This window comes from Euprymna scolopes, chromosome 24 (genome assembly GCF_053919585.1).
Source record: "Euprymna scolopes isolate OS-2025 chromosome 24, ASM5391958v1, whole genome shotgun sequence".
NCBI lineage: Eukaryota > Metazoa > Mollusca > Cephalopoda > Sepiida > Sepiolidae > Euprymna > Euprymna scolopes.
In genome coordinates this window covers 89239738-89252069 of record NC_136505.1, presented here as the reverse complement: position 1 = coordinate 89252069, position 12332 = coordinate 89239738, and the positions used below count along the sequence as shown (strand labels likewise).

Genomic DNA, 12332 nt, shown 5'->3' with positions numbered 1-12332 from the left:
ATGCTGAACTTTAATGTACAAGGTGCCTTAAATAAGTTTCCAGACTTTTTTCATATGGGAAATTTTATTGATAGTACACACATGAAACTCTAGTCCACTTCGAAGTAATAATGCACTTGTACTGTTTTAACAACTTCTGGTAGACCCTATTGTGTGAGCGCGTCAATGACTCTTGTCACAGCCTCTTTCATCTCCTCAATTGTCTCATAACGAGAAGCCTCTAAGGTTTTCCTTGAGCTTAGCGACTAACCAAAAGTCACAGAAAGCAAGGTTTGGATAAAGCAAGGTTTGGATTAAGAACTGTCTTGATGCCCATCTTGGTCATGACAACATCTTTCTTTCTGATCTTCTCTGAGCACCCTTGGGATAAATTTTGCACAAATCTTCCACATCGTTTCTTGCGAATAATTGTGTATACAGTTCCCACACTGACATCAAACTGTGCACTTATTGTTTCTATAGACATTTGACAGTTCTTATCCATGAACGAATTTGGCCAATCAACTCTGGTGTTGTGACGTCCTTACTTCTTCATTACCTCTCACCATCCCTTCTTTGATTCTCTTATGCCGCTCAAAAACTGATGCTCGATTAATGCAAGATGGTCCAAAAGCAGTCTGAAGTATTCCATACGCTTCTGTGTTATTTTTTTTTCCAAGTTTAAAACAGAATTTTATTGCATATTGTTCTTCTAAAGTATCATCACGCCCAAATTGTATTTTTAAAATTCATCATCTGTGACAATCAGGTTTTAGTAGGGTGTATTCCAATTCCTGCTATAGCTGTTCATTTTAACTGGAAAAAATAAAAATTGGTCAGGTATCTTATAAGATGGATAGCAATAACTGAATTTTCAAAAGTCTATAACAATTTTAAATGCCTCTACAAAAAAGTATGGAAACTTATTGGAGGCACCTCATACTTTCAAAGGGATGAATAAAACTTACCATTTCTGATAGATTTTACACAGAAGAAAGATAGACTTTTCAACGCCCCATCAGTATATAAAACGTAAATATTCCATATTCCATTTTATATGGTTTTATAACGATATCAAAAGCGCCACAATCATTAATATGTAGGGCCCCAACCCGTTGTAGACTCCATCGCAAGGAACATAAGAAAGGAAGAGGAAAGAAATTCAACTTGTTGTTTCGAGTTTTAACAAAAGACCTTTATTTCTCTTTCTCTGGCCACGCATGACTTCTCGTATCGGCTGTGACGTCACGCATTTGTCTCTAACGTGATCTTTGGTTCGTATGCACATTCTTTTCATAATCTTTTTCCTTGCCATGACGTCATCTCACACACAGATCGGTCATTTGCCATACGCGCATCCGTGATCTGTTGCACACGTTTTCTTGAATGTATACAAGGATTGGAAATAATAAACCAAAGCAAAATAATGATGAAGGAATGGTAAAAATAGAATAAAGATATTTAAATTTTCTTACATATATCTATACTATAAATTTTTTTTTTTGTTGTGTGTGTATTTATTTATTTTATATTAAAAACCCTTTTTTCTATATATGGTATTTATTCTATATATGGTATTTATTCTATATATGGTATTTATTCTATATATGGTATTTATTCTATATATGGTATTTATTTGCTTCCCCACGAGAGCAAATAAGGCATGAGGTCATTTTTTAATGTGGAGAGGGGGAAGAGAAAGGAGAGCACCATCTCCCCCTAGAGGAGGGGAGGGGAGGGGGAGCTGGTAGTGAGAGCCTCTTGGTATATAGGATTGACCCTACATGGACCAGAAACTGATTGCCACAAAGGCAATGGCCTTTGGTTGTAGTATCTGCCGGAACAGATACTACACTTTGAGATATTAAATCTTTTATTCAGGCTAAAATTACAATGTAAGTTCAAACTGAACAAAAAACTTAGGCACACACTTTGATCTTGGCCCGAAGGCTAGAAAAAAGGCGAACGTTTTTCTATTTATTTAAAAAAGAAAATCACACTACTTTGTTATATATGGGCCGTGGAATTGTATTCATCTGCAAAAGATCTAGCTAATTTGCATATTCGTTTAAACATTCATTTTAATTAATTCCCTATTAGGTTTTTCGGTTTTCTTATGGGATGATCATCTTTAGTTAACTATTACGTGTAATTATATTCATGCAGATATTCTACATGATTTATACTCGCATAATATTTACGTAAAAAGGTTATGGTAAACACAAACCTCTTTCTGTATATATTTATGTATGCGTATATATATTTGTTTAAAAAAATTTTCCTACCGAACTCCTTTATGCAGAATCTGATGACAGTATATTTCAAATACTGCACACTTTTTTTTTTTTTTTGAAAATCAAATCTTGTAAATCTACTGGACCATTTTTCGTAATTTTTGGAATTTATGCTAATTTCGATATGGCACGTGAGTACGTATGTTTTTCACTGAAATGTCTTTGTTTGAAAATACAGGAGTGGGTCGTACGATACCCTATAGTAAAGTTGCACCAATTTTGATAGCCGTTTTGAAAAGCCAACCGCTTCAATATAACCTTTTTAATATTTAACATTTATTTCCGAAAGTATTTTATGTGTTATGTTGTTTTTTGTTGCTGCTATTGTTTGTAACAGTTTGATATACTATATTGATGCTGTTGGCAACAGATTTCTAGTCTAATGATATAAATGTCACCTGTCTGTTTAAATGTATGCATGTATGTTTGTATGTCTGCCTAAAACTTTTGACAGAGGCGACATATTTTCACGAAATTGGTAGCGTTTTGAAGCTTGTCCCCTACAAATATTGAAAAATTAACCAAAAATAATTATTTCTTCACCCTCAACTTGGAATTTTTCTACAAGGAGGAGTCATTTTTTTCACCGATATTTGCGAAAGTCATCCCTTTTTTCGATGGACTAGCCTTAATTTAGGCCTTCGCCTGTTCTGGTTTTGCGATGGACGCAATGGTAAAGAGGTCATGTTTTTTATTTTCATGTTCTTTTCTTCCTTTGCGGTATGGGTTCGAGCCTGCCTGCTGCCTACTACCACGTTTCTTTTTCTTCAATACACACTTCCAAACACCCGGGCACCCAGGCTAGTTTAATATATAAAAGGAAAATGGACACGCGTGTTTGTGTATGTCCATGAAAGGCTTTTTGCGTTTGGCTTCTTGCGTCAGTTAGATTCCTGGAGAAGTTTTCTTATAGTTCCTAGATCGTAATATCTCAGATTTGCAAACGGACACGGTTTCTTTCATTTTTTTTTGATTGAGTTTTAAAAAATTCCCACTGTCCGTCGTGTCGGCTGTTTGTTTGTCTTTTTCGTATAAATAAAGCGAAACTATTCGAATGCAAATGCAACCGCCTGGCCTTCTGACCGGGTAGTATCTGTTCTGTACTTAGTCCTTGGTCAATGTAGGGGAAACCCTTCATACTGAAACAATAACTATTTAATTGGATACTGCCAGAGTGCCCCCATTTTTGAGGGAGCTGCTTTTTCTCCCACATTAAAAACGACTTTCGTGGGAGGTTTAAAAACAATGCCATTTCTGCAAGTCATCTTTTTGATTGACTACGTTAAATTTGAATGCTTTACACTGCCGGTCGCGTCATGGACGAGGGGTAAGACGTCAGATTTTTGTTCGCTTTCTTTTCCGCCTTTGCGTCAAGGGTTCGAGCCTGCCTGCCCACTACTACTTTTTTTTTTTTAACACCTCCAAACACCCGGGCAATGCCAGGCATCCAGGCTAGTAATAATTAAACGATAGTCACTTGGAGATAAAATATTAATATATAAGATTGCTGGGGTCAATCAAGAAAATATTAATCTTGTGGTTATTTGTTTTGTAGTTTTAGAGTTTTAACTGGACATGCAAACACACATACGCACAGACCCAATGAGTAACTATAGATATCTCTGATAGATACAGATTTTGTTGAAGTATGGTTATCCTTTTGGACCATAGATGCAAATGGGTGCATCAGAATTTAAATAACAAAGCTCATATAGATTGGGGGTGGGCCGGTGTAAAAAACTTCATTCAACAAATTACATTTTCTATTACAGTTAAAATTATATATGGTTAATAACAAACAAGGGAGATAACTACGAATCAAAATATGAAAATGTTGAACATCAATAGCATTTCAGGAATATAACAAGAAAAATTAAATAATAATTAATTAAAAAAATACAGAAAAAGATCTAGCTAATTTGCATATTCTTTAAAAGATTCATTTTAATTAATTCCCTATTAGTTTTTTCGGTTTTCTTATGGGATGATCATTTTTAGTTAACTATTACGTGTAATTATGTTGATGCATGATCTATACTTGCATAATATTTGCATAAAAAGTTTATAGTAAACACAAAAGTGTTTACATATATATTTATGTATACGTATATATTTTTGTTTAATCTATCTATCTATCTATCTATCTATCTATCTATCTATCTATCTATCTATAAAAGTGAACGTGTCTGTGTGTCTGTGTACATTTTCCTACACAATAACTCTGTCAATTTTTAGTCTACAGACTCGAAATTTGATATACAGGGTACAGAGATTTGGGAAAATCTTTGTGATCGGGTTTCGGCCAGAAATTTGGCTGTTAATGGGTCAAAGTCCAACGACTTGACCTTTTAGAACTCTATCAAACTCCTCCGACAATTTTCGGTCTAAACACCTGAAATTTTAGATATAGGTTCCTTGGACATGGATCTAACTTAATAACTTGATTTAAGCCCCAAACAATAAATGTTAAGGGGTCATAATATGGGTTAAATTTTAAAAATTTGATCGCTTTTTTTTTTTTGCTCAACATACACCTCCAAACACCCGGGCAACGCCGGGCGTAAATGCTACTCTATATATCTATAAAAGTGAACGTGTCTGTGTGTTCGTGTGTCTGTCTGAGTGTCTATGTACATTTTCCTTCGACATACCTCTGTTAATTTTCAGTCTACAGACTCGAAATTTGATGTACAGGGTACTGAGATTTGGGAAAATCGATGTGATCGGTTTTTGGCCAGAACTTTCGCTGTTAAGGGGTCAAAGTTCAACGATTTGAACTTTGAGAACTCTACCAAAATCCTCCGACATTTTTGGGTCTACACACTTGAAATTTTAGATATAGGTTCCTTGGACATGGATCTAACTTAATAACTTGATTTGAGCCCAAAACCATAAATTTTAAGGGGTCATAATAGGGGTACAAGTTTTAAAAAATTTTACTTCTGTGGTCTCTAACAAATTACTCAGACAATTTCTGGTCTAAACATTTGAAATTTTCTATAAAGGGTATTCAGAGATAGGTAAGCTTTTTCATCAGTTTTGGTAAAAAAAGTTTTAGTTACCAATATATAAATGTATGTATGTATGTCTGTTTGCATGTATGTATGTATGTATGTATGTTTGTATGTATGTATGATTGCATGTCTGCCCAACACTTTCGACAGAGGCGACGGATTTTCTCAGGATCAGTATCGTTTTGAAGTTCAGCCTTTCAGACTCCTAATATCGAAAAATTGGTTAAAAACATTAAGATCTTCACCTTAAACTGGGCACTTTTCTACAGGGGAAGGGGTCGCTTTTTTCGCCGATATTTTTGAAAGTCATCCTCTCCTTTCGATTTTCTAGCTTTAATTTTAAAAAATGTCACGTCCGATTTGGCGGTGGTCGTAACAGCATAGGCGTCAGGTTTTTTCCCCGTTATTTTCCTCCTTTGTGGTACGGGTTCGAGCCTGCCTTCCTACTACCACGTTTTTTTTTCCTGCTCAACATACACATCCAAACACCCGGGAAACGCCGAGCTGAAATGCTAGTATATCTATAAAAGTGTGTCTGTGTGTGTCTGTGTATATTTCCCTACGCAATAACTCTGCCAATTTTCAGTCTACAGATACGAAATTTGATATACAGGGATTGGAAAAATCTTTGTGACCCGTTTTTGGCCAGATATTTGGTTGTTAAGGGGTCAAAGTTCAACGATTTAACCTTCGAGAACTCTTCCAAAATCCTCCGACAATTTTGTGTATAAACATATGAAATTTTAGATATAGGTTCCTTGGACATGGATCTAACTTAATAACTTGATTTGAGCCCAAAACAATAAATGTTATGGGGTCAAAGTTAAAAAAAATTGATCTCTGCAATCTCTAACAAATTACTCAGACAATTTCTCGTCTAAACATTTGAAATTTTACATAAAGGGTATTCAGAGATAGGGCAAGCTTTTTAATAGGTTTGGGTCGAAAATTTGAGCTACCAATAGATAAATGTGCGTATGTATGTTTGCACGTCTGCCTAAAACTTTCGACAGAGGCGATGGATTTTCACAAGATCGGTATCGTTTTTAAGCTTTATCCTTCAGACGACAAATACCGAAAAATTGGGTAAAAACATTGATTTCTTCATGCTCAACTGGGCACTTTTCAACAGGGAGGGTCGATTTTTTCGCCGATATTTTCGAAAGTCATCCCCTCTTTTCGATTGTCTAGCCTTAATTTAAACCTACGTCACTTCCGGTTTGGTGGTGGTCGTAACAGCAAAGACGTCATGTTTTTCCCGTTCTTTTCCTCCTTCGCGGTACGGGTTCGAGCCTGCCTTCCTACTACCACTTCTTTTTGCGCTCAACACACACCTCCAAACACCCAGGCAACGCCGGGATGAAATGCTAGTTATCAATAAAATGAACTTTCTCGAAGTCAACATGCAAGCTGTGGGAAGTTTCATTGAATGCCCTGGTGACATGGCAGGTCGAGAGAAGGCTCAAGGTATTTCCGCAAAGACTAGCAATGGAAAGAGACTCACAAAGTCAAGTCGGTTCTCGGCGTCGCGCGTCATCAACAGATCCAGGTTGTTGAAGAAGTTGTGCATGGTGAACCCTATCGCTCCACTCGTCTCCATTGGCGATTGATTGAAACGTATTTGTTAATATATCAGCTTTAAGAAATGTTTGTCTTTTTGTTGAATAAATGAAGTTTTTGATTTGATATGTTGTTCTGTAAACGTAATTTTGCCGTTTAATAATCGTGTCTGCATACGTACTTGAGAACTCTTCTGGCAAAGATTCAAGTATTATGCCCCCTCGACCCTCCTCCAACTCTGTGCCACGCATGAAGGAGAAGAAAAAGACACTGCAAAAAACAAGTCTCCATTCATGTAAGATGAAAGTGGAATTGATTCCAAGTTGGTCAGATAGTTTCCAGATATCTTGTGGAGTGCAGACTTTTGTATTTTGTAAAACAAACATCTAGAAAAAAAACAAAAGCAAAATAAAAGAACAAAAAAGATGGAGGCGGTGGAGAGCATTCTTGGTGGAGCGACAAAACGAAGTAATGCAGAGAGAGGGAGAGAGAGAGAGGGGGGAGATATGGTAGACATGATGAGGGGAAGAAGAGAGAAAAAAGGAAGGAAAGATAAGAAAAGTGGAAAATTAAAGATAAAACGACGGGATTAAAGAGAAGAGAGAGAGAGAGAGGGGGAGGGAGAGAGAGAGAGAGGGGGGGAAGGTAGATATGGTAGACAGGAGGATAAAGAAAAGAAAAGAAATAAAGAAAAGGGGAAGAAATAAAGAAAAGGGAGGAAGAAGAAAAGGGGAGAAACATGAACTGAGAGAAGGAAAGTAAAAAATAAAGATGAAAAGATGAAATCAACATAGCAAAAAGAAAGAAATTACGAGAGAGAAAGAGAGAGAGAGAGAGAGAGAGAGAGAAAGAGAGAGAGAGTAGATATGATAGAGAGGAGAAGGTAGAATAAGGAGATAAAAAAGGATGGAAAGGAAATAAAGAACGAGGGGGCGGAGGAAGAAGAGAGAGGCATAGAAACAAGGAAAGTGGAAAGTAAAGATGAAAAGATGACGCGAACATAAAGGGAAAAAAGAAATTACTGAAGAGAGAGAGAGAGAGAGAGAGAGAGAGAGAGAGAGAGAGAGAGAGAGAGAGAGAGAGAGGGAGGGAGGGGAATCTAGAAGAAAGGAGGGGGTAAAAAAAGGAAGAAAAAGGAGAAGGTTTTATTGTTTTGTTTTACGGCATATCAACCCTTTTCATGTTATTTAATGTCGAATCCTGTCATTTTGGGGGAAAAAGCTTTTATGCTTCAAGTTCTTTATATTTACAGATATTTATTCATGGTGTTTAGTTTGGTTGTTTTATTTTACGGCATATCAACCCTTTCCAGGTTTAACTATTCTCGTAATGTTTTTATGCTTCAAGTTGTTTGTACATTCAAATATTCATTCGTTAAGTTTGGTTTTGTTGTTTTGTAGAGAAAAACTGTTGTTTTTGTTTTTGAATTTGTAGAACATGATTGAGTTTTGCAAAGGGAAAGACGAAAAAAAAAATAACAATAAAATTCATTTTTGGTGCATTTAAGTCTGGAAGCCAGTATCTTCAGACGGCCTGATCTGGTAGCACTAATGATAAAGGAGAGAGAGAGAGAGAGAGAGAGAGAGAGAGAGAGAGAGAGAGAGAGAGAGAGAGAGAGAATGAAAGTGAAAAAATAAAGACGAAAAGATAGGATCAACAAAGAAAGAAATTACATATATATATATATATATATATATATATATATAGAGAGAGAGAGAGAGAGAGAGAGAGACAGAGAGAGAAATTAAGTGGTAAAATAGAGAGGAAAAAAAGAAAGAAACGATGAGGGTCAACATAATAAATGAAAGAGAGAAGGGGATGATTGGATGAGAGTTGGGGGAGGTATTTCATCTATAATAATAATTCTGAAAGAAAGCCAGGAAAAACATGTGAAACAAGATATGATGCTTGAAGAAGCAGACATGAAATTGTCAGAATTTAAATTCTCTGCAGACATCGTCCTCCAATCTGGGCCAACTTCGAAGAATAAAATAGACACAAGACAAAGAAGAAAAGCGGTCAGCATTGTTAAAATGGCGTCAAGAAGGAGAGTGTAGAGAGCAAGAAAGGAGATAAACGTTAGATGTAGATAGAAAGAAATGGAGGGGAGAGAAGGGGGAAAAGTAGAAACTAAAAGGGGGATAGATAGAAAGGCAAATATATAAAAGAGTGAAGAGATAGAAAGGGGGAAAGGAAAGAAAGACACAGATGTAGAAAGGTATATGGAAGGAAAAAATAGAGAGAGAGGGAGACGAAAGACGTTTGTCAAGTATAAAATAGATATACTATAATATATGAGATAGTGAAAATGGGAGTAAACTGTTAGGGAAAGTGGGAGGAATAAGAAAATGAAAATGGGGGAATAAGAGACTAGAAGTGTGAGGAATAAGAGAGTAGGAGTGGGAGGAACAAGAGACAGGCAGTAGGAGGAATAGGACAGAGGGAGTTGGAGGAATAAGAAACAAGAAGTGGGAGGAATAATAGAATGGGTGTAGGCGGAATAAAAGAGTGAGAGTGGAAGGAAAAAAATACTGGAAGTGGAGTGAATAAGGTAGTGGAAGTGAGAGGAATAAGTAACAGGAAGTGGGGGGATGAGAGTGAGAGTAGGAGTGAAAGTTGGATTTGCGCGAGCCTTTTCTCGTCTCACACAAAAACACGCGTTCACATCTCAAGCTATATTACTTGTCATATACATATGCGCACACAAACATACACGCCCACGTCCACACACATACATATATTCACGTTCGCGTACATACACTCACATTCACGTATATACACATACATGCTAACGCACGCACATGTACGCACAGAGGGACAACGTCACTTCCCCTTTCAAAGGAAATCCACACATGCGCAAAAGACCACCGGAAACAAGTATAAAAGCAAGTGACAAGCTGTTTCCAGCTTTTCAGACCAGCTTCCTAGCTGGGCGGTCTACAGACCGACAGTGTGCCTTTTCGGTAGGCGCGCGCATGCGCGTACCTCACACCACTTGCTACTATGTGGGACAAAAAGCTATCAGACTGTACGTACACTTTATACGCTTTCTATCTCCATGACCTGGATTGACATTCTCACTCTATCTCCCCTTCAGCTTAGGTCCATCAGCACAACTCTCTACTGAGCTCAACCCTCTCTTTCTACAGGCCGGCTTGCCACTTCGCGTTTCTCTACTGCATTCCCCTTTCCTTCCATGCGCGTAGTCGTCAACGGCCGAATGAACACGTGTACACTCAAGACTTTCATTTCTCAACAGAAAATAAACGACATGTTTATTTTATTCCAGCATTTGAGTTCTTTGTTTCCTTCATTCGTTTCATTATTTTTTTCTTGTAGCGAGTTAGGGTATTTATACTCTGGTCCGCAACAGATTTCCAATAATTTATTCCAGAATACAAATATCAAAAAAAAAAAAAAAAAATGTAAAAAGAAGTAATGTGTATAATTTTCTTGAATGAATTCAAACTCGGTTCAAATGCTTCCCAAACAGTAACGGGTATCTGCAAATGACCAGATGAAGATTGTTTCAAAAATTCCATGGTGGTAATGAGAGAAAAAATTCTTTGTGAACGACAATTTTGTTTTTGAGTATTACTAGCTGGTTTTATAAAAGTTCGCTAATGTAAACATTTCTAAATGTGACCATAACGTAAGGAAAAGAAAGAAGAACTCAATTCGCTTATTCATTTGCAATAAGAAATAGAACAACTAGGATAAGAGAATACCACTTGATTTATACATTTTATTTCGCAAAGAGATGCTAACAAAACAACATTAGGCACAAGGCCAATCGAAAAAGGTGGGAGTAGGGCTTATGGTCATCCTTGTCACTGTATCTTTGAGTTGTCTAAGAGATTCCTAGCTGGGGGGTCGTCCTACTTATGATTCCTCAATTAGGTCGTTTTCTTTTTGTTTTGTTGTTGTTGTTGTTATTATTATTATTATTATTATTATTATTATTATAATAATAATAATAATAATAATAATATATATATATATATATATATATATATATATATATATATATATATATATATATATATATATATAAAATAAAAATTACAATTAAATTTACCAAAATGATCCAAGATGGTAAAATTAAAGTATATTATAAATATTACAAAATTAATATTTATAAAGTTATCTCAGCCAGATGTAAAAGCTCGATAAAACCAAAAAGGAGATAGAGCTTATAATATGAGCCAGCAGTTAATAAAACATGTTAAAAACACTTTGAAATGAGTTAAAAACATATTTAATCTGAAAAGGAAACACTAGATAAGTGGATAGTCCTTAATCCGCGGAGTTTTGAAGAAATACTTTCCTTCTCATCAGAGGGTAGGATTTAGCAAAATGCGGGATCGGATTTTATATTTTATTTCTTTGAAACTCCGTGGATTAAGGACTATCCACTTATCTAGTGTTTCCTTTTCAGATTAAATATGTTTTTAACTCATTTCAAAGTGTTTTTAACATATTTTATTACTGTTTGCTCGTATATATATATATATATATATATATATATATATATATATATATATATATATATATATATATATATATATATATACTTTAGAGCAAATGTACGAAAATAGGGCACGTATAAATTTATTCAACACAGATGGTGGACATGTTAAAAACACGAGGGATTGTAATCATTGCCTGATGTAGTTTTAACGGAATGAAAATGTGTCAAGATACGTACAAACTTTGTATTTTTTCAAACATATCTGATGAGATGAAAAATTTTAAATAATATAAAATTCAAAATTGTCTGTTTTTGTCGAAAGAACTGTAATATCCAAAAATACAAATATGAAGTTATTCCTTCTTGTTGTTTTTGGTTTTTGCCATATATATATATATATATATATATATATATATATATATATATATAAAGGGGGTTATAACAGTAGTCTAAAGAGCAGAGTGTATTTTACTGTGATAGTAAAATTACCAATTTAATTAAAAATACAAGAAAAGAACAATGCTCGTTGTAATTCAGATATATAATAAGCTCGATAGGCAAATACCCTAGAGCTACTTTAATATTTAGTAATGTGATTGATAATTTAAAATTCAAATTAGAATTAAAAATTACAAATCTGTTTCATAAGAAGAAACAACAAAGTCAATAATTTGTACGATCGTTTCCGAAACGATCGTACAAATTATTGACTTTGTATATATATATATATATATATATATATATAAAGCTGAATGTCTGTGTGTGTGTGTGTGCGTGTGTGTCTGGTCACGAATAGGCTCCTATATGGTTGACTATTTTAAAAAACTGATTACATATAATGATAGAAGATGTATCGAGACACAGAAATGGGTATGTTTGATCTGGCAGAATGGTGGTTCATTAAAATTGTGGGGTCTGCGTACGCACCTGGTCCACAAAGTATGAAAATAAAAATTTAAAAATTAAAAAAAACGTTTACAAGTGTTTTTCATATAGATGTACATAAGAATACTT

General features: G+C 35.2%; 1 protein-coding gene and 1 long non-coding RNA gene across 3 annotated transcripts in view; one reads left to right on the top strand and one right to left on the bottom strand.

The window, feature by feature from the left end:
* The window catches only part of LOC145246825 (cilia- and flagella-associated protein 300-like), a 488667-nt gene that overhangs the window by 27316 nt on the left and 449019 nt on the right, over positions 1–12332 (bottom strand). Inside the window, exon 7 of one of the 2 annotated variants that reach the window (XM_080108661.1) lies at positions 7029–7233. The exons of the other annotated variant lie outside the window; for it this stretch is intronic. Coding sequence (XP_079964787.1) covers positions 7029–7233 — 205 coding nt within the window. The remainder of the gene's footprint in view (positions 1–7028; positions 7234–12332) is intronic. 2 annotated transcript variants of the gene reach the window in all.
* The window catches only part of LOC145246828 (uncharacterized), a 67677-nt gene that overhangs the window by 30422 nt on the left and 24923 nt on the right, over positions 1–12332 (top strand). The window lies entirely within an intron of this gene.